At 45.7% G+C, this 23,586-nt stretch overlaps 1 protein-coding gene across 2 annotated transcripts in view; it reads left to right on the forward strand.

Moving 5' to 3' along the window:
- TCERG1L (transcription elongation regulator 1 like) overlaps window positions 1–23,586 on the forward strand; it is a 233,801-nt gene that overhangs the window by 30,303 nt on the left and 179,912 nt on the right. For both annotated transcript variants that reach the window (XM_083149469.1, XM_083149468.1), the window contains exon 3: window positions 10,643–10,826. In XM_083149469.1, the coding sequence (XP_083005595.1) occupies window positions 10,643–10,826 (184 nt within the window). The remainder of the gene's footprint in view (window positions 1–10,642; window positions 10,827–23,586) is intronic.

Genomic DNA, 23,586 nt, shown 5'->3' on the forward strand with positions numbered 1-23,586 from the left:
TCGTTGGCTCTGTCCAAACCGGTCCAACGGTGTCCGAATGCATACCGGATAAACAGATGGCGAATATGTAAGAAAAGATATTAAAAAATTAAGGCAAAATGTGTATTATTAATTACACCATGCTATGAATGTCCCACATGTCCTGTTGCTGTCATTCTGAATGTTATACACTGTAGAGAGAGAGTAGGCAAAATAATGGGACAGGAATACTGTATATCTTAAATGAAGCACTGAGACTTAGTAATCCCACCGGAGGAGACCTTGGAAGTAGAAAAGAGGAAATTGCCGCCGCAGATGGAAATATGCTGTATAGCAATTTAGGTTCCAGAACATGCTTTGCCTTGGAAATAGCAGCCGTTCTAGACGACCGTTTAAGCAGGAGGGTGAATCAATATGTGTCCGGGTTAGACCTCCGGAAAAGATGATTGAGCACACGCAAAATATTTTTACCTCCCTATCAATTACAATGATACTTATGAAGAAATGTTTCATTTTATTAGACAGACACTGATTGTTTGAAAGAAAGTGCACACATGGGGAGACTGGTTCTCTCTTTGGGGGTTATTCTGATTTAACCAATTTTTAGAAGCTGCGCATGCGCATAGTCATTTGTGCGCATGCGCAGCCACTGTGTGCCGGGCGCTTGAACACAACAGTGCGGGAGGGGGGCGTGGGGTGGCGGGCCAGGGCTACATTCCATGAAAAGGCTGCCCTGTCTTATGGTAATTCCCTGATGATGTGGGCAGCTGACGTCAGCGGATGCCAGCTGCCTGCCCGCTTCCCACACAGGGCGCCTGCAGATCTGAGACGCTACAGAGGTAACTTAGATCTGCGAGTGCTTGCAAAATCATTCAATGATTGGCGACCATCGAATAATTTTGTCCCCACGCACAAGGCTGCGAATGGATGTTTATGCAAAAACATCCATTTGCATGCCTGCGGGGGATCACAGCGTGTGAGGTGTGGGGGGGGGGGAGGCGGCCATGAGGGTGGCGGGTGGCGTTTGAGGGACACTCAAGGCTGCAAAATTCCAAGTATCAAGTGGGGCTCAGGGCTGATACTAGTTACCTGGTGCTGTTTAGAAGGTCAGATATGCAGGAAAAAGAATGCCCCCTTCTCAGCTGTGCATAGCATTTTCCCTTCCATTTTTGGGATCTGCAAAGCCACAACCTCATGATTAGGCCACACCCCCCATCATCCAGACCCATGAAGGCTCTATGTGGCCCTGCCCACAAGTCAGTGCAACCTCTGCTCTTGTCACATAACGTCAGACGCCCGCCCTGTCTTCGGCAGAATGTCCGCAACTGTATATTTGCGTGTCCTGACAAAAATATTCTATAGTTTCTGCGCCAGCGGGACAGGCGAGGTCATGTGTCTTTGTGACACATCTCCTCGCATGGTTGCGAGGGGTTACTGTGGCAACGAGGTTAGGCGATTCCGCAGGCCAGGCCCTCTGGGACTCGGAATGCTGCGAGCTTCGCAGACAAGCATGTGCAACTTGCGTTTGCTTCTCTGTATCCAGTGACCCAGTGTGTGCTATGTACTCACATGCTGCGGCTCGGTATTACTAGCAGCAGTCAGGATGATTAGCAGCTGCGTAATTGATCTGCGGAGTCATGTGGTGTTTGCTACATGTTGTGTCCTCTTATCAGCATTTACCAGTAGGAGACAAAATGTATCAGACTAGGAAATGTTTTCCCAATCCAATCAATGCATCTGTTTACCGGGTCACTAAAACAGCAAGTTGCTGCAGATCTGTGATGGGATTAATATTTCATTGTGTTGTCAGAATCCATACCCATATACTGGACATGCCCCCTAAAATGACAAAAATGGAGGTTGTGGTGCTAGGCCATACCATCTCTTCTCAAATCCACGACCGCCCACCCACCCACCCACCCACCCAGTAGCCACGCCACTTTCGGTCCGGATGAGGCTTCAGCGCGGCAGGTCCTGATTACGGAGTTTCAAATGTTGGGACATATGTAACGTAGTATCTAATGGTCAACATGGACAAAACATCAACATATATTAGGTCGACATAAATAAACATAATGATTATCAGGTATATCTACATTGCCTTTCTGCTATTTCATCCTGGATGTCATCTCGCCACCTCAAACTTAATATCTCAAAAACAGAATTAATAAATAGTAGTTACCAACCTGATATCTCTATCGCTGTTGGGAAGATGACAATCACTCCTACCTCTCAAGCTCGCTGCCTAGGTGTTATCCTTGACTCAGAACTTTCCTTTGTACCCCACATTCAATCTGTCTCAAAATCATGCCACATGCACCTAAAATACATATTTAAAATTCGCCCTTACCTTACACAAGACACTGCAAAAACTCTAATCCATGCTCTCATCATCTCACGCATTGATTATTGCAATAGTCTCCTTATTGGCCTTCCCCAATACAGACTCTCACCACTACAGTCCATTATGAATACAGCTGCAAGGCTAATCTTCCTAGCCAGACGTTCATTGTCTGCAAAGCTACTCTGTTAGTCACTTCATTGGTTACCTGTATTCTACCGTATTCAATACAAAATTATTTTACTTACACACAAAGCCATAAACCAAACTACACCAACATACATCTCTTCTCTTATGTCAAAATATCATCCAAGACGACCTCTACGCTCCTCGCAATTATCTGCGTCTCTCATCCACACTCATTACTCGCTCCCATTCCCGACTGCAGGACTTTCTTCGGGCTGCACCCACTCTGTGGAATGCCCTCCCAAGCACAATAAGACTCTCCTCCAGTCTCCAAACCTATAAGCGTTCCCTAAAAACTCATCTCTTCAGGCAAGCTTATCAAATTCCAGAACCAGTCACAGAACCTTGCATTCTGGTAGAATCGATGCAATAAAGAATACAGTATCTATCCTTATGTATCAATACCTATTTCCCTATAGATTGTAAGCTTGCGAGCAGGGCCCTTCTACCTTTTGTCTGTAAATACCCTGTTTGTTGTATCACGGTCTCCTTTGTAAAGCTCAACGGAATATGCTGCGCTATATAAGAAACTGTTAATAAATAAATAAAATAAATTTCATCAGCTCATAGCTGCAGCAGGTTTTCTTTCATCATTTTTTTTATTTGACGGAACCTACTCATTAAATCAAGGCATAAATATTTATATAGTCAAGTCCTGTGTGAAATGGGGATGAAATCTTTTAAGAAATCACTCAAAAGGTAAATTGGACATAAGTCTATATATATTGTATCTGAAAGTAGAATAAACACTAAAGCCGTGTACACAAGGCAGCGATAAGGGTTGATATCAATGGCAATATGGTCGCTCCGGTTTTCAGCCCCGTTCTAATCGCTGGTACTGTAGCAGGAGCTTTCATCGGCTGCTCGCCAATGAAAAGGGGGCATTGAGCGATATATCGCTCGCTGATATATCGCCCCGTGTGTACGCACCTTTACTAGGAAATATAAATGAGCTGAAGGATAATGGGTCAAACTTGTTGTTATTCTCACATTTAGGGAGGAATTCAATTACCCATGGGCCCTTATTGTGGTTCACTCGTGATGACATGTGCAGAGAGAATTAGATTTGGGTGAGTTATTTTGTTTCTGTGCAGAGAAAATACTGACTGCTTTATTTTTACACTGCAATATAGATCTGACTTTGCAGTAAAACCCCACCCAAATCTATTTCTCTCTGCACATGTTACATCTGCCCCCCCTGCAGTGCACATGGTTTTGTCCATTTGAAAAGGAATTTGCCTTTGTGAGTGAACCAGAATAAGGGCCATGGTATAGTACTGCAGTTGAAAATGGGAGGGAGTCTCTGGCTTTACTGCCTGGGCTATTCAATTGGACTACATAGTAACTACTACTATGTTAATGGTCGTTAACACAGGTTAAAGGGCAGTAACACACAGATTCTGTGGAAAGTTCATGGATTTGTGTTTATAGGTCGACATGGAAAAAGGTCAACATGGTCAAACGGTCGACACAAAAAAAGCTCAACAAAGGTCGACATGCGTTTTTCTTGGATTTTATGTCTCTATGTCAATGTCTTTATGTGTCTATGTCAACAAAAGTCAACATAGACAACCTATACGTGTAGTGTGCCCCCTGCATGCTTTGGAGGACACTATAGGATGAGGATTCATATATGTAAACTAAGACACTGGATAAAATGAAGTATTGGTCTTTATTTTGAAGCAGGTAAACAGCATACCATGCAATGCATTCCATGCATCATAGGCAAGGATGGTTACAGCATTGCAGCATAGAGATGTCACAGCATAGTACAAACTCCTCAGTATGTTCCCGTGGTCCCTACCTTAGACCACACCCCCGTCCTATCACCTGGGTAGCTGTTCCATCATCAGGAGCAATGACCTCCTGCCCTGGAAACACTTATATCAGGAAAGCACAGGTGCTGCTAATCAACCAATCCCTGATGACATCAGTTTTCCTGCTGCTGCTGTAAAACCTGGCCTGGATCCTCCACATAGGCCCTTATTCAGATCTGATTGCAGTACAAATGTGTTCTCAAAATGGGCAAAACCATGTGAACTGCAGGTGGGGCAGATGTAACATGTATAGAGAGAGTTAGATTTGTGAGAGTTATTTTGTTTCTGTGCAGGGTAAATACTGGCTGCATTTTTTTACACTGCAATTTAGATTGCAGTTCTAACACACCCCATCCAAATTTAACTCTCTCTATACATTTTACATCTGCCCCACTTGCAGTGCATATGGTTTTGCCCATTTTGAGAACAAATTTGGGTACTTGTTTCTTAGCACAGCACCCAAGATTTTCATCTTATGGCATCTTATGCCATTGCATCGCATGCCATATAGCCGCATACGATGCGATGCGATACGTTTTTAAATTGTATAAGCACACTAATGGGTGCTTACAATGTTAAATGCACCCCCACGCCACCCCCAACTATCGCCAACCCGAAGCGTGGCGAGCGCACGTCGGCGTGGAGTTGATTTTAGATAGTGTGGCGAGCACAGCGAGCCCCACGAAGGGGTCGCGTATTACTTTACATGTATTCCGCATCCCCTTGCGTGGCTCGCTGCGCTCGCCATGCTTTGGGCTCAGTGGCTCTCCACACTATCTAAAATCAACTCCACACCGACGTGGATAGTGGGGGTATGAAAAGGTTGGAGGACGCGTAACGCAGCCCCTCGCGGGCTCGCTGCGCTCGCCACGCTTCGGGTTGGCGTTGATCCTGGGGGTGGCGTTGACAATGGGGGGGCATTTAACATTGTAAGGACCCATCAGGGTGGTTGTACAATAAAAAATCGTATACCATCGCATTGTATGCCATTGTATGGCATAGGATGCGATACGATACTTTATTGTGCAATATTGAGTCGCATCGCATCGCATTGTATACCATATTTAGTCTTATGGTATACGAAGCGATGGGTGCCGTGCTAGGAAACAAGTACCCAAATTTGTACTGCAATCAGATCTGAATAAGGGCCATTATCTTTATGTGGAAGTATGCAGTCCCTGCCACAATACCTATTCCATAATTTCCATACAGATATAATATTAAAATCAAGCGGTCATGCAGGAAATCTCTGAGCTCCTTTAATTGTTGACTTTGTGCTGCATCAAGGTCAAAATTCTATGCCGCACAACTAAACAGATAGCATTTCCTATCTAAATAAACATAATGATTATCAGCTATATCTACATTTCATCAGCTCATAGCTGCAGCAGGTTTTCTTTCATCATTTTTTATTTTTTATTTGACGGAACCTACTCATTACATCAAGGCATAAATATTTATAGTCAAGTCCTGTGTGAAATGGGGATGAAATCTGTTAAGAAATCACTCAAAAGGTAAATTGGACATTAAGTCTATATATTGTATCTGAAAGTAGAATAAACACTTACTAGGAAATATAAATGAGCTGAAGGATAATAGGTCAAATGTGTTGTTATTTTCACATTTAGGGAGGAATTCAATTACCCATGGGCCCTTATTGTGGTTCGCTCGTGATGACAACACTCGAAGAGGCAAATTCCTTCACAAATGGACAAAACCATGTGCACGGCAGGGGGGGGGGGGGGGGAGGGCAGATGTAACATGTGCAAGGATAATTAGATTTGTGAGTTATTTTTTTTCTGTGCAGAGAAAATACTGAGTGCTTTATTTTTACACTGCAATATAGATCTCACTTTGAAGTAAAACCCTACCCAAATCTAACTCTCTCTGCACATTTTAAATCTGCCTCCCCCCTTCCCCCTGGAGTGCACATGGTTTTGTCCATTTGAGAAGGAATTTGCCTTTGCGAGTGATCCAGAATAAGGGCCATGGTATAGTACTGCAGTTGAAAATGGGAGGGAGTCTCTGACTTTACTGCTTGGGCTATTCAATTGGACTACATAGTAACTACTACTATGTTAATGGTCGTTAACATGGGTTAAAGGGCAGTAACGCACAGATTCCGTGAAAAGTTCATGGATTTGTGCTTTAATATGGTCGCTTCATCCGTTAACCAATAAACCAGATCAATTAAAAAAAATCCCTGGAGACTATTGGTTTTGGGGATAACTGGACAGCCCCAGGGGGTCAAATAGCTTGCGGTAATGTACAGTGGGTAATTGAATTCCCCCCTTAACTTTTTATCAATACTGTAAAGGGCCTGATTAATCAATAGGTTGATTAGGCTAGAACAGTGGTTCCCAACCCTGGTCCTCAAGTACCCCCAACAGTGCACGTTTTCCAGATCACCCGGCAGTTGCACTCATTTATCAGACACATTTTAAAATATGTGATTCTGTGTGGAGACCTGGAAAACGGGCACTGTTGGGGGTACTTGAGGACCAGGGTTGGGAACCACTGGGCTAGAACATGGAGTGCTGCATCCTGGAATAGTTGGGGTGTTGCAGCGCAATAGATGGCACTGGAATGGGAGCACTACCTGGTGCAAGGTAAGATCTTCCCCGGGAACTGTGGGAACAGCGGTGCCTGCTGAGAATGCCAGCATCACTAAGGTAGTGACGCTGGTAAGAGGAGATCCTGTCAGCTCCATGGCTGGTTCTGTCAGCGAGGCTGTGTTTGATGCCACTGCTGCCATTGCAATCACTGCACTGATTAGAGCTGAGGCCCAAGCCTATTACAGATTTTTAGCTGCATAAAATTGATCAAAAAAATTTATTGTGGGGGCAAGGGGGGACACTTGTTTTAGCCTAGGCTGGCAGGAACCCTTATTCGGGCCCTGATACTGTATATTCAATTGTATTACTAGAATTGTAGAGTAGCGGATTGTAGGATATGGAAGGTAGTTTTTGCAAGGAGTTGCAAAACTACAACCTGTAGCTATAGGCTGGGGGGGGGGCGGCTACCCAGCTCAATTCTAGGCCATTCCACATACTGGGTCCCACCCCACGATGCACATGCGTTCACTAGATGTCATTGGCAGTACTCAATGTGACAGCTAAAGCCAATATTCACTCATATCTGAGCCAGCGATCCTCAACCAGCACTTCTGCACAGCCATTGTTTAACAGGTACCACAGCAGCCGAGAAAGCACATTTCCAAGGTTCCTGGTGGAACTGGCATTTGCCAGTTTAATTAAATACCAAAACATTATGAAACCTCAAAATATGTCTGGCACTAAACTAAACACCCACTACAAAAAAAAACCACACAAAAAAAAAAAAAAACCCACACAAACTGTTTTTTAACAAGCATAGCTCACTTGTTTTCAGTAGCAGGTTTCTTTCCCCAGGCAGTATAAAATACCTAGTTATCAGTCTACAGTGGTATAAATCTGGGATGCAGCTGACTGGGACTGTCATAATGGATGGCGCCTGCTCTTCTCTCTCACATCCATATCTTAGGACCCCTTAACCGATTCTTACCAAAAGCCCAAAAAGCCCTCAGCAGAACCAAACATTGTTCCTGGGGTTTTCTAATACTTATATTAGAAACCTTGGGCAAATTTATCTGCCTTCCCACACTATACCAGTACTCTTGTCACAGTAGTTACTGCCCTTAGATTATATAGCAATGAATTTAGGAAGAATTTGCAATGAAATGTCTGTATGCTACAAGGCAATAGTAAAACTGGCTTTTCTAGTATTTTACAGGATCTGACATAAAAAAAGTTTAAAAAAATATATTTCTCTCCATTTATTGCTCTGGAGATACATCGACATACATTACATAAATGCGAAAGATATACTTCTATTTATGTGCCTATAAAATTATATAAATTCCTCAATTTGGGACCATGCTATATATAAACTCAGATTTTTATGTACTTTCATTTTTGCTAACTGAAGTATTCATGTTAGCATTTGGCACAGAAGCCAGGAGTGGGGGCTGGAAGATGCTCACAGGCCGATCTCTTTTTGTAACGCACGTAAAAAAAAAAAACACTTTTTCTTTCAGCAGCAAATGAAAATAAAAGGAATAAGATATTTTTTTGAGGGGTAAGAAAAACGGTAATTGTTTGGATTAGGATCCATAGTTTTCTATGGTGGATTTATTGGATAAAGAGAGGCTTATGGCACCAAAAGCTGATTCAGACATGGACCCAAACCCGTCTCATGCTCAGCAGCAGGGGCAAACGCAGGATTTTCAGAAGGGGGTTTCCAGAGGGGCGGAGCAAAGCACGGAGATAGACACTTAGGTGACCCAGTATATGCCGAGTCAGTTAAAGTATTATAGATAGACCACATGTATATAAATAATAATTATATATATATATATATATATATATATATACACACACACACACATATACATACATATATATACATACATAACAGCAGTGTAGACCCCTGGGCATAGCAATGTATTAGGGCCCCTACTGATCCTCCAGCGGTAGGGGTGGGGGAAGCTTTGATGTCCCTCGGGTGGTAGGGGGTATTATAGCAACCGCTCAGCATGTAGGGCCTGGATCAGTAATTTCCACTAATTACCCCTTTACTGCACAGATGGTGGGAGATGAGGTGGGAAAAGGGGCATTGGGCTGAATGAAGGGCCCTGATACATGACTTCCAGGGTGGTAGAGGATGTTTAATACGCAGAGGAGGGTGTATAGTGGAGTGGGCTTATTATTCATAATTTTCTGGTGGGAGGACAGCTTGCTTGACTGCAGATATCTCCAGTTCCCAGAAATAGATTTCTTAGATTTTACTGGAATTAAAAATTAGAGAATCCCACCTACAAAATGGTATTGGGGACTAGGGGATCAGAGTTCAGGAGGTAGAGCAATCTGCCAATGAGAATATAAAACTACATACCTGGAGCAGTAACCAGCTGTTGGAAGGCTGATATCTCTGGTTCTGGGAACAGTAGAGACAAGCTACTAGTGTCCATCAAAGGGGGAGAGTCCCAGCTTTTGGAATATACACTCATAAAAACTCTACGTCAGACAGAACCTGAAATATTTGACTGGGAAGAGTAAGTAACAGGCTTGGATGGGGACCACTTCTTTGAAGTCAGATATCTCCGGTTGAGCAGCACTGCATTAATTCTCTAATTCTCACTCTGGGATAGTTTGCTGCACAACATTGATCGCAGCAACAATCCATTATGCTTTCCTATAATGTCTGTTGCAACAACGCTGCTTTGTCTACTACAGCTGCATGCAAGGACGCAGTCACTGTTTGTAACATACCTGCAAAGCACGGAGATGGATACCTATGTTTGGCCAGTCCGTACAACCCCTGTTGCTGCCCATAACTGTACGCTAATGCTTCCACATTCCCACAGAGACCACCAATGGAAGTTATTAGGAAGTGGAATTAGGCCCTGTGTAGGGATGTCCGTCGACCATCGATGATTCATAATCTTCGATGGTTTATGGCCAATGTAGAATAGTTTTGCCATTGATAATGAGATTACCGGATGGCTCCCCTTCATCAATGGCATACCATAACCAAAGGGTTTTTTTTCCCTGAAGGTGACACCTGTGAAGCCCTGCCCCCAGGATCTGATTGGCCCTCAGGCCAGCCAGTGATAAAAAATGGATGACCATCGATAGTAATACCATCAATGGTCATCCATTACATTTTATGCTGCCATTGATGACAACAGCAGGAGACTCACTGGTTATAGGAACAATATAGACAGACAAAGACAATAAATAAATTGACATCAATACATAATTATGACCTGCAAAATGCATAATTATGTAATAACACATGAGGAGAAAGGACCCTGTTTATCAAACTTTGATAAATCTCCACCTGAAGGCTCTCAAACAATACAATCAATACACAGTGTGGTCCATGCAGGGCTGTATTAATAGCATTGTTGGCCCTGGGCAAAGCAATGTACTGGGGCCCCTATACACCCATTACACGACTCTACGGCGTTTCTCCACCTGCTTCTATACGGTGAACGGCTGTCCGCTCTCTGATTGGAGCAAAGCTCCATCCGGTAACCAATCAACATGCTGACAGCCATTCACTGTCTTTTTGCAGGCTGGGAGGCAGGTGGAGAAAGCTGCATCTCTGCTATGATTTTGTGACCACCATTTGCCCCTGCTCTGGGGCCCCTAGATTTGTGGGGCCCTGGGCAGTTGTCCAGCCTGCCTATTTGTGTCCCTAGGTCCATGCAGTTAAAGAACATGATATTGTATCGTACCTGAAGAACTGACCAATATTTTGTTTATGTATTTGACAGATTTTTCTTAACAACGCATTCGCTCTGGATACTTCCTGGATTCATCCCACTGAAGAATTTATATTATTCCAGGGACTAGAGAAGCCAAGTCACAGGGCAAGCCAAGTAACCATGGCCATATCTAGGCCGTCTGCCGCTTCCAGGCCACTTCATACAGTCATTTTAGCACCTCAACGAATAACAGGTTTGTGGAAAAGTATTTGTTACCTTGACATTTTTAATGTACATTTATTCCGATGGAGTGATTGTGAGATTTTGAGGAATTGAGGTGGCAGTGATCATTAGCCCTCTAATCTGTGGCGTACCTCTAATATAAATGGGCCCAGTACTACCATTATGCAGCCAGAATTGTGACAGTTGGCGCCATATTTATACATGGGTGGTAATGAGGCGCAGAGCAATCAATGCCCCTGACCAAAGAGTACGGCAGGAAATTGCCTGCGCAGAAGATAGCACAGACTCATACACAGGCACATTACTTTAGAACAGGGGTGGCCAAATCTGTCCTCAAGATCTACCAAAAGTTCATGTATATCAGGCCACCTGTGGTCTATAGTAGGAATAACTGTAGCAGGTTTATCAGGGAACCTGTGAATCTATAGTAGGAATGAATGCAGCAGGTTTGAAAATGTGACAGTTAGTAATGATTACACCTGTGCACCACCTAGGTGGTCTGGGGAATGTGACAGTTAGTAATGACTACAGCTGTGCACCAGCTAGGTGGTCTGGGGAATGTGACAGTTAGTAATGACTTCAGCTGTGCACCAGCTAGGTGGTCTGGGGAATGTGACAGTTAGTAATGACTACAGCTGTGCACCAGCCAGGTGGTCTGGGAAATGTGACAGTTAGCAATGACTACAGCTGTGCACCAGCCAGGTTATCTGGGGAAGGTGACCGTTAGTAATGACTACACATGTGCACCAGCTAGGTGGTCTGGGGAAGGTGACAGTTAGTAATGACTACAGCTGTGCACCAGCTAGGTGCATACTTGCCTACCTGACCCTCTCCATGAGGGAGAAAATGCTCTGTTCCTGGACTTATCTGGTAATGTAAAATTGCCATCACCTGTGGGAAACACCTTTCTTATCAATTACCTAGCCCCCACAGGTGATGGCAACCATACATTACCAGGAAAGTCCAGGAACAAAGCATTTTCTCCCTCATGGAGAGGGTCAGGTAGGCAAGTATGGCTAGGTGGTCTGGGGAATGTGACAGTTAGTAATGACTACAGCTGTGCACCAGCCAGGTGGTTTGGGGAATGTGACAGTTAGTAATGACTACACATGTGCACCAGCTAGGTGGTCTGGGGAATGTGACGGTACTTGTTTCCTAGCACGGCCACAATCGCGGGCATCGTGTACCTTAAAGTTAAGGTACACGATGCCTGCGATGGACCCGATTTCCTTTGAAATCAGGTCCATTTTGCCGGCAAAGGAAAAATCGCGGGCATCGCGTCGGTCGCGGCCATTAACATTGCCCCCGACGCGACCGACGCGATGCCCGCGATTTTGCCATAGGCTTCAATGTTAAAATAATTTTTAACATTCAAATCGGGAGCATCGCGTCGGTCTTGTGCCATTATAATGGCACAAGATGAGATGGACTAGATTAAGTCCATCTCACATAGGAAACAATGTGAAATGGGCCAATATGACCCATTTCACATTGTATATGGCCCCGTCGTTACCCCACGATTGACGCGGCGGTGCGCGTCCTCCGACCTTTTCATTCCCCTACTATCCACGTCGGCGTGGAGTTGAGAATATAAAGTGTGGCAAGCGCAGCGAGCCCCGTGAGGGGACACGTATACCTGTGAAGTAAAACGCATCCGCTCGCCACGCTTCGGGCTCGGTGGCTCGCTGCTCTCGCCACACTTTATATTCTCAACTCCACGCCAACGTGGATAGTAGGGGAATGAAAAGGTTGGAGGACGCGCACCGCCGCCGCTCGCCACGCTTCGGGTTCGCGTCAATCGTGGGGTGGCGTTCAGGGTGTCAGATTGGGGGTGTAGGGAATATTTTACATTGAATCTAATGTAAAATCGGGTCCCAGGGACCCTATTCACATTTGATTCAATTAAAAAATCGGGTCGGTCGCCCAACGCAATTTTTCCGACACGACCACCCCGATGGAAATCGGGGTGGGCGTGCTAGGAAACAAGTACCAATGTGACAGTTAGTAATGACTACAAATGTGCACCAGTTAGGTGATTTGGAAAAATTGGACTGGTGGTAGATCTCGAAGACTGGTTTGGCCACCCCTGCTTCTCAACATATCAAAGTGTTCCCTATGTATTTTTGATCGATTTCCTAAATATAATATGCTACATTCACCTGGTAAACATTGATAGGTCTAGCAAATTATTTGGGAGATGGATAAAACTCATTTTTGCCTACCTGACCCTCTCCATGAGGGAGAAAAGGCTCTGTTCCTGGACCTCCCTGGTAATGTATGATTGCCATCTCCTGTGGTGAAACACCCTCCTTATCAATTAACCAGCTCATCACAGGTGATGGCAATCATACATTACCAGGGAAGTCCAGGAACAGAGCCTTTTCTCCCTCATGGAGAGGGTCAGGTAGGCAAGTATGGAAACACTTTATTGTATTGCATATGACTGTAATGGGAAAGTGAGATAATCAGCAGTTAGAAGACAGAAACTTTAGAGAATAAATTGATTGACTTGTGATCTCCCAAGCGATAGAAATGATTTGTTTGGACAGTAGAATCAAATAACCGATGCCTTCTATTTAATACAATCTGTCCTGGTGTATGGGCCATAACATCAGCTGTCTAGAGGTAAATATCTGAAAGTAGGAAGTATCTGTATACTATATATTATTGATAATGATGTAAATGACATGCCACTATCTAGGTGATTCTGATTGGCTGATTATGTATTGACCATTCCAGCTGCAAGCTTAAATAATTTGCAGCTGTTGGATATGAAGTCACAGCCATCTTTTTATGCTACTTGCTTTAGGGTTACCACCTTTTTGTTAAGAGATTCCCGCACAGTGGCCGGCCTCTTGATCCACCCACAGCCCATTGACCCGCCTCTTGACCTGCCTTATCACGTTTTTTTTAACCTTTGCTCCAATTTTATTCTTGATTTTGCACACCGTAATGCCACTTACACATTTTGCCACACACTGCGATACCCATCACACATTTTGCCACACACTGCGATACCCATTACATGTTTTGCCACACACTGCAATGCCCATTACATGTTTTGCCACACACTGCGATGCCCATGACACATTATGCCACACACCATGATGCCCATTACACATTACCCCACACATGCCCATTAGACGTTATGCCAGGGCTTGGCAAATGTTTTCAAAATGTAGGAGCCAGACAAACTGAAAATAGGGATAGTGCGTGCCGAAGGCACACTCCAAATGTTTACACCATAATGCCTATTACACGTCACACACGTATTACACATTATGCCACACGCCATAATGCCCATTACACCTTATACCAAACACCGTAAGGCCCATTACACAATATATTAAACACCATAATGCCCATTACATGTTATGTCAGACACTGTACTGCCCATTACATATAATACCACATGCCATAAAGCCTATTACATATAAGTGCTGCTTACCTACATGCTCATTGCTACAAGTTTTATTCTTGATGCCAAGGATTTCACTATTTCATGCTTGATGTCAGGGATTGCATGCGCTCTGCCAGAGGTTACATGATCTGCCAGGGGTTGCATGCTCTGTGCCAGGGGGGTACATACTCTATGCCAGGGGTTTTATGCTCTCTGCTAAGGGTTATATCCTCTGCCAGGGGTTACATGCTTGTTGCCAAAGGGGGAGTGAGAGGTGAAGCCAGGCAGGGAGAGCAGTGCGGCAGGCAGGGTGAGTGGTGCGGCAGGCAGGGTGAGCGGTGCGACAGGCAGCCGGGGAGAGAACTGAAGGAAGCGCAGTCTGCCCTGGTGGCTATTTTGCTGTCAGAGCAGGTCTGCACTATTTGAATCTTGCGCCAGCTCACGCGGTCCGGCAGCCAATCAGGAGCCACCGCTCCCAATTGGCTGTGCAAGCCGCACAAGATTAAAACTACAGTAGCTGCAGACCTGCTCTTCTATCTTCGTCAGCCCAGCGGCTATTACAGTATCTCTGCCAGTGGCGCAGCTGCCCGACTCTCCCTCCCTGTTCTCTTCCCGGACTATGTATTGTCCAGGAACGCCACCCGTCAGGACTCCGGACACCCGGCTTAATTACCAAACTGTCCAGGGTAATCCCGAACGGGTGGTAACCCTAACTTGCTTGCATGGGGGCTTCTATATAGGAAGCCCATGGGTATACTCCTTCTAGCCAGCAGCACTGTATACTCTGTGCTCTAGAGTCTCTAGGGGACCCTTTCACTGTGTCTACTGTGCATATCAAGGTCTCCAGGAAAATCTAAGTCATCAACTATACATGTCCCTGGCTTTCTATGTACACCTCCATTAATCAAGAAGTGGGTTGCTGGTCTTCAGTACATGGAGCCCATTGGTCCCCGACTTCTTAACTAGCCCTCCATGACCCTATCCCCTCACTCTACTACCACTTGTATTGGCTGATATTTGTAACTTGCTGACATGGCCTTATTAAAGTTTCCAGGCTTCTAGGCTAATACACATGTACAGTAGCTCCCCTTGTAATGCTGCTAAACAAATGTGTATGAGCACTCCGGGACTGCATATGCTCAGGAATGTACCGCACTTTCATGTCTAAAATAGAATTCAAATGTCTAAAAATCACACATTTTCATTACTAAAAACTGCACTTTTTCCTTACTAAAATTTGCACTAAATCGCATGCAAATCCCAACTAAAAAAATGACATCCTATTAAATCTCACCCAAAGTCTCCTTCACACGCCACAAGAATTAGATCATATATGTTAGTTGTATAACCTTCCTTACATACGGAGGGCCAGATGCACTAAGGTTCACAAGTGATAAAATGGAGAGTGATAAACAGCCAGCCAATCAGCTTCTACCTGCCATGTCACAGGCAGTGTTTAAAAAATATCAGGCAGGAGCTGATTGGCTGACTGTTTATCACTACCCATTTTATCACTTTTGAAGCTTATTGCATCTGGCCCACAGTCCTTGAAAGCGTCGCCATGGAGATGCCTACAGCCAATTAGCCTATTAGTCCCAGCATGCATAGAAGGCCTACGCATGCTAAGACTTAAAATTTTACACGTATCAGCCCAGCGTCCAAAGCCTAGGGACACCGTGGACAGCCCGGGCTTCAGCCGACCAGCCAGGGTGCGCATGGTACGGCCGGGGGACCTTAACGTAAAGTGTCCCCTGGTTGTGGCATGACATCAGGGGCTGTTGGAGCCTGATGCTGGTTCCAAAATACAGGGGACCCCCAGTTTCTTTGTCCCCCATATTTTTGATTCCAGGACCGCTCCAAGTATCCGGGGCTGGTTTCAGAAATACGGGGGACCCCTACGCTTTTTGTCCCCATTATTTTTGCATTCAGGTCCGGCTCAACGACCTGGTTATGCTCAGGAGGGGGGACCCCACACAATTTTCTTTTATTTTATCTTTTACACATTTTTAAGACAACCATGCAATCATGATCTGTGCATTGGTCTGTCAAATTCGCCTGTCAGAACCAGGTCTATTTTTTTTTTGCGATTTTTGGTAACAATTACCAAAAATCACACCGTTATATGTGCGAGTTGTATACTTTATAATGGGAAAACGTCTGGATGCGAATTTAAGTGTGAGAAAAAAAGTGCGATTTTTACCACAATTCGCATCCTATTAAATGTGCAATTTTCGGAAAATATGCAAATTCGCCTGTTTGTTTTTTTGCGAAAAAAATCGCAAAAGTCTAAAAATCACTCTTTTAAATTTCGCCCTTTGGCTTTGGTTTCCCAGCTGGCACTGTAGCACAATGTACATAATGTAATGGTTCCATCAATAAGTTACATTGGCACAGCCATCTGGCAGTCACCTTAAGAACTTTACTTGATTTTATTCCTTGGCTGTCACCTGCAAGGCGACCCCCTCCCCCCAGTCCTGGTGCCATAGGCTTTAGTTAATTGGTTAATTAGGCACTACTTGCTGAACCTGCGTTACTCCAGTGATTTACCAATTACTGACTCATATCAACCAATCGGCTTTTAGCTATCATTTATCAAGAGCATTCTATAAATTGATAGTTGAAAGTTGATTGGCTGCTATGGAAAACTACTCCACCTGTCCTCTGTAGAGAGTTTGAACCCTCTCCTCATAAAAGTATCTAGGATCATGCTAACTAGCCCAGGTGCTATTTATGAGTACTGTTTGTGGTTTTCCTAGTAACACCAGTGCTGCCGAGAGGGGCACTGGTGTCCCGATTGCACACAGTGGTCAGACAGAGAGAGAGGACTGACTGCTACTCTCTTCCCCAGCGCGGCGCTCTGTTACACTGGGGAGCGCTGATGAACCCTGGCAGGGTTTTCCTGGGAAGCGCCCGGAGAGAAGACGAGCAATCAGTAGGGATGGATCAGCACAGGTACAGGTCAGCAGGTCCTCGGCCGAGGGGCCTCTGGAGATCTTCTGGGTAGCCACCCAGGACACCCAGGCCTAAGACTACAGAGCACACAAGCGAGCCTTCCTGCCAAATAACTGTATAGCAGTAACAAAAGCTAGATGGTACTTGCTTGCAGGGGAGAGGGAGTGAGCAGCCCAGGAATAGCCAGAGGTAGCCTTCCAGAATTCAGTCAGAGCAATCTCCAAACAAGTCTATAACCGGCGCCAGAGCAGCCCAAATGAATCACTTATAAAAGCTTGCACTCAGTGTGTCTGCCCCTGATTAAGAATAGAGAGTAGCTGCATGCTTTCTCAGGTGCACTGGCTAATTACCTCCCTGCTGCTGCCTGGCTTCCCCTTCGCCTATGCAACCACTGGGAGAGACGCACTGAGCGTCTAGCAACTATTGCCGTGACGCCGTCCTGGACGTAAGTTCGGGACCGGCAGTGACGCGTCGTCCCAGCTGTTGCCCAGCACTGCAGGACCAGGCTGCGCTGGGCAAGCACCGCTAATGCGGGCTCTAACACTCTTGTGTGTGCTGGACTAGGGAGATGCAGCAGGATTCAGCCTCTCTCCTAAGTGTGGCGGAGAGGCGATCTCACCTACCTCTCGCCGCCCACATGCCTGGCCACACCTCCCTAATTGGCTATGCCATCGATGGCAATAGTGCAAATGGTCATCAATGGTTGCATACTTTGTGATGTATGCCCATCGATGGTTTTACTTATAGATGGCCATCACTTTTTTTGACTGACTGACATAGGGGCCAATTAGATCCTGGAGATTTGTGGCACCTTGGGGAAAAAAAAATATATATATATTTGAATATGTTGAGCCATCGATGGAGGGCAACTATATGGTTCTTCCCCATAAATGGCAAAACTATTCTACATTGTCATAATAACCCATCGATGATTACAAATCATCAATGGTCGACGGCCATCCCTACTGCTGAGCGGTCAGCACCCCTGAGTAATGCAGGTCATTTTAGGCTAGAAAGCAGAACACAGATAAATGTAGGTCTCACAATCTTATATTATTACATCCAGTGGGGGCCAGGGATGGTCACATGCACGTGGAGCTCCCATCCTCGGGCCCCCATAGGAGAAGCGCTGCAGAGACAGTGGAGGGAGATGCGCGGCCTAGACGGTGAATAGTGGTGGAGGACATGGATGTAGTAGGACGAACGAGGGGTAAGGTTGGAAACGCCAAGGAAGACTGCCGAGTGTCCCCCGGCGCAGGACGTGATGACCCCCCACCCGGCCGGGGCAGGCGGCGGCACCAGCTGTCCTCCAGCAGAGTGCGAGAGCCCCCCACCCGATGCTCCAGCTCCGGGCAAACCAAGTGGTGGCGGCCCCCATGGGAGCGGGTACTGCTACTCTATCGGCCCAGAGAGGGCCCAACTCTGGCCCCACAGACTTTCCCCTGGTCCTCACTGACTCTTCCCCCACCACCACCCACGCTGGCTCTCCCTCTAGCCAGGGCTTGATGACGTCCTCCTTGCCCCTCCCCCTGCCATACTACTATCGGGTCACCTCTCTGGGCTTCTCCAGGAGAGGAGACAACAAATGTCGGAAACTATGATGTGTCCTATATCTGTACTGTTTTACTTGTTACCTATCTGGCTGTTGCAATCACCAAGTGACGCCCTGAATGGCTGCCTGATGCTGTGCCGCTCAGTACATATATGTTCCCCATGTCTGTGTCCCTCATCAGGATACATCTAGTGCATATCAGTACGTGTGATACATATCTGTACTGTCACTGTTTTACTTGTTCCCACCCTGGCTGTTGCACAGCAATCCAAATCTAATTCCTAGTATACGCAAGTATACCTGGCCAATAAAGCGGATTCTGATACAGTATTGTGATTTTATTTTTACCTTTTACACCAAAAGTATTCTAAAGATCCCTCCTTGCTTTACAGTTTCAAAAACAAGTACGCTTACAAAAAACGCAGCTTTTTCACCCTGTGCTGCACAAATAATATTTATTTCCGCATGGTTCCATCATATGTATTTATTGAGTATTGGATACAACGCAGATTTAGTGATACTGCACAAGAAGCCGTCTTCGATTTGTGTCACCAAACCTTATTGATTGCATCTTGTGTCTATTAACTTCTTTCGCTGGATTTAGAAAGACAATTCTCTTGTTTTATGTTGGCTGGTGTAACCCTGATTCTCACAGTGGAAGTGGTTTAGATACCAGTGTGATACAATAAATTGTTTTAATTTGTTTTCTATTGCTCAATCTGCTGTGTCAGTGTATTTATTTTGTCTCGTTGCAATTTGTTTTGATTTATTCCAACATAAAAGCGTATGTTGTATAATAGCAAGAATGATCATGTTAGTCTCGTGTACGCCGCGCAGTGTAACATGCTCTGCAGAAATGATGCCACTATTTTATGTCAAGACAGAAAGGAGAGGAGTTGATCAACTCAAGGTCAAGTTGAGTCTTTTCTTCCGTTAAATTGAACTAGAATGTGTTTTATCTTATATTCCCAGGAGTATGTCTCATTCACAGTAAATATCATAAATTACTGAGCATTTAGTTTAAGAACTCTAAGGTCAGTTCACAGCATGCGAAAACATTAGAGATGAGCGGGTTCGGATCCTAGAGATCCGAACCCTCCCGAACTTACCTTATCCGAGGCCAGATCCGAGGAGTTCGCCGGGTCCCGCCATCTTCCCGCGTCCAAAACGAGGCTGAAACGTCATCATCCTGCAGCGGATTCGGATCTCTATAAAAGATCTGGCTTCGGCGCCATCTTCATTCGGCAAGTGGAATTCAGACAGCACGGATGTGTCTGCACAGGGGACACACACACATGGGGGCTGCAAGGGCTGGGGCATGACACACTAAAGGGGGGGGGGGGCTAAAGGGGCTGCTGGACAGGGGACAAAGTAAAGGGGGAACTACTGAACGGCCAGGGTCAAATCACTAAGGGGGATCTAATGAGCGGCAAGGTACACCTACTAAGGGGGAAAATACTGAGCAGCCAGGGAACAACTACTCTGGGAGAACTACTGTGGAATAAACTAAGAGGGAACTTCTAAGGGTACTATTTTGTGCACTACTAGGGGGGCTGTTATATGGGACTACTGTGGGGGGCAAGTAGCTCTCTGAAAACTTTTTATTTTTACTGCAGGGCTGCCCAGTGTCCCCTATCAGTCCAGCTGTGCTGCCCAGTGTCCCGTATCAGTCCTGGGGTGCCCGCATGTGTGCCGTATAATTCCAGGAGTGCCGCCATGTGTCCCATATCAGACCAGGGGTGCCCACATGCAAGGCCTCTACTAGAAATGTTGGGGCCCAGGACTGACCTACAGTCCGGGCCACCAGCGGCACAGCACCTGCCAGCACCCCGCCTCCCCCTACCCCCTCCCCATTACTAACCATCGCCCTCCGGGTCCTTCAGCTTCCACGGTCAGGTCCGGAGTGCAGACTGCACAGTGCAGCCTGCAGAGCGCCTATCCCCTCTGTGTCCTAGGCTCGGCGCTCTGCAGGCTGCACTGTGTATTGTGCGTGCCTGGCTGGGGGGCCGCCGGCAACGGGTGGGGGAGACGGTGTGCGGGTGCCATTGGTGGTTGGCACTGCTGTGGGCAGCTGCCAGGGCCCGGGACAGCTGTACCCAGGGCACCCCCCTGTCGGCGGCCCTGTTGCTAAATGTACAAATGATTCATTGCCATACATCACTTATACAGCTTGCACAGTGCAAAAAGATGCAGCACATTTTACACCTTTACCTCTGCATCATCCACCTACAGCCAGGTTAACACAAATCATTTATATGCAGCACACACAGGTAATGCTTGTAGTTGCTATACGCTGGATGAATAAGCAGGTCACTGAGAATGTGTTAGGAATGCAAGTGGTGTGGGGCTGTTCCCCTTCATTTCAGTAGCCCATTCCTTCGATAGCTTTTCCAGAGTGCGTTCTACAGCTAGATATCTCTTCTGAAATGAATTGGTTGTGGCAATGGATTAGAGAAACTCTGCTGCATATAATATAATGTATGTAAATAGAACATGCAGTATAGTAAATGTAATGACATTTGTCGGCCATGTATCCGGGCTAAGAGTATAGTCAGTAACCTCTCGCTGTTTTATGGAGTGCAGCTGCTTCTGAAATGTTGTGCGATTCATGGTATGTAAAACTCTTGTGATGTTCTCTTGGTCAGAATAATTGTTCTGTCTATTAGGTGTGTTTTCATATCTATCCCCTGCACCTCCAGGCAATACCATGTCCCCTGCTAAACCTCACATTAGGAGATGGTAGGGGGGCATCAGTGGCTTAATTAGAACCCCCCCCCCCCCACCACCACCAACAAAAAAATAAAAATTTCCACCACCCATACATTAGTTATAAGGTTTTTTTTTACCAGAATTCTCATTGTCAGGGGTCACATGCTCATTACCAGGAGTTACATGTTCATTTCTAGGGGTTACATGCTCATTGCCAGGAGTTACATGCTTGTTTCCAAGGTTTTTGCCAGTGTTTTTTTTTTTTGCTTGTTACCAGTAAATTACATGCCCATTGTCAGGGGGTTAAATGCTCGTTGCCAAGGGTTTACGTTAACCTTCCCTCCCACAGCCTAACCCTAATCATGCTTATTGCCAGGGGCAATATACTATGTGTGTATATATATATATATATATATATATATATATATATATATATATATATATATATATATTCCAGTTGCATAATCTGTAACTTCTTGGTAGCGATATACGCTAGCCAGTAGGACCTCTAGCATCTATCTGTCTGTCCAGTAGGACCTCTAGAATCTGTCTCCTCCAAGACAGCGCCCATTTTGGAGAGACATTTTCAGCAGATTCCATACGAACGGCCAAATCCAATGGAATCTTCAGAGACCTTGCACCCCACAGCGCTGGCTCCCCCAAGCCACTGCTTGGGCTGCAGTGCCATTGTTACACCACTGGTGGACCTATCTCTGAGTGCAGGATGTGCAGGAGGACCGCAGCTCTTTGCTCCCATTATACTGTAGGTAAGCCGTCGCCTCCACCCATTTTACTTTCACTCTTCAAATTGTGACTTGTTACTACATGGGTCCCAAATGTTAACTCGGAAATCAATACTTACCTCCTCCTGGAAGCCATTTGTAGAAACACAAACACACCGACAGGTGAAGGCGATCATCCAATTTGCACATTAATTAAGATACATGCTCAACACCTGGTGACTAATGGGTAGTGTTTGTAAATCATTTCTCATAATGACAATGAAGGAAAAGAGTAATGAGTGGTATAATCATAATATCTGGTAGGATACCAGTAGCAGAAGCACACATATGGAGTTAGATATCTGGAGCATAGGACCTCTCCTCTATCTATGCTGGTAGCTTCCCATATCCGTAGTACTGTAGGTCACTCTGTGGCAGATTACCTTTTCTTATAGTCTTGCAGATTGACGTGTCTTGCAACCTTGGCTGGTAGATTGATAGTTTTCTTTACCAAGGCGGTAACCATACTTATTAGTGTTAAAGCTCTGTTTATCGTGATGTCAGATTGATCTATGAGACGGGTAACTAGAAGGTTACACGTCCTTCCTATCTCTCACTTTCACTGTTAGTTTTAATGTCTCTATACTAGTTTGATTAGTATCAGCACTTTAATAGTGACTGTGTTGTTTTCTTCAGTAGCTCCAGTGAGCCAAGGCTGTCTTCTCTGATTGGCTTCAGGACTCACAAATATGTTACAGGCTCTTCTCTCTTGTTCTGTCTAGGTGCAGCGAAAGTGGTGGAAATTGGTTCACTTAGGCCAGCCTTTCTGCAAACTCAGTAGTAGGGTGGCCAATCGGCGGGATCCCGGGATTAGCCCCAAAATTGCCGGGATTTCGGGATCAGACTAGTCTTATGCCCGGCTGCTCTTGTCCTGGCTGTGCAGCTCAGACGCGCAGTGTGATGTAGTCAGAGGTCACACTGTGCACTTGCAGCCAACCAAACATGCCCCCGCACCGCCGCTCTCTACTACCGGAGTATTTTCGATGAGAACTCGCCTGCCGCTGTGACCAGGTTAGGCGTGACTGTGTGTGGCTGGGAGAGTTCGGGCGGCGAGCGAGTTGTGACACGCTACGCAGGCCACAGCACTGAACCCGCTCGCCACCGTACTTCTCCCGGCTGCACAGTCCAGTGACACACTAACCTCCCTCTGGCGTCACACCAGCAGCCTGCCTCCATTCCGCTGCCGTCTGTCCCGCTCAAAGTAAGGCAATGTGGAGGAGAGGTGTGTGGTTTTCCTTTAGGAGTGCCAATCCCGGGAATCCCGGGATTGAGCATTTTTCAATCCCGATTCCCATGATTGCAAAAATGCCCCGGGATTGGCATCCGTACTCAGTAGTCCCTATTAGCATCGATCAGGAACAATACAATGGGCGGG

Source organism: Crinia signifera, chromosome 6, assembly GCF_055691185.1.
Source record: "Crinia signifera chromosome 6, ASM5569118v1, whole genome shotgun sequence".
Classification (NCBI taxonomy): Eukaryota; Metazoa; Chordata; class Amphibia; order Anura; family Myobatrachidae; genus Crinia; species Crinia signifera.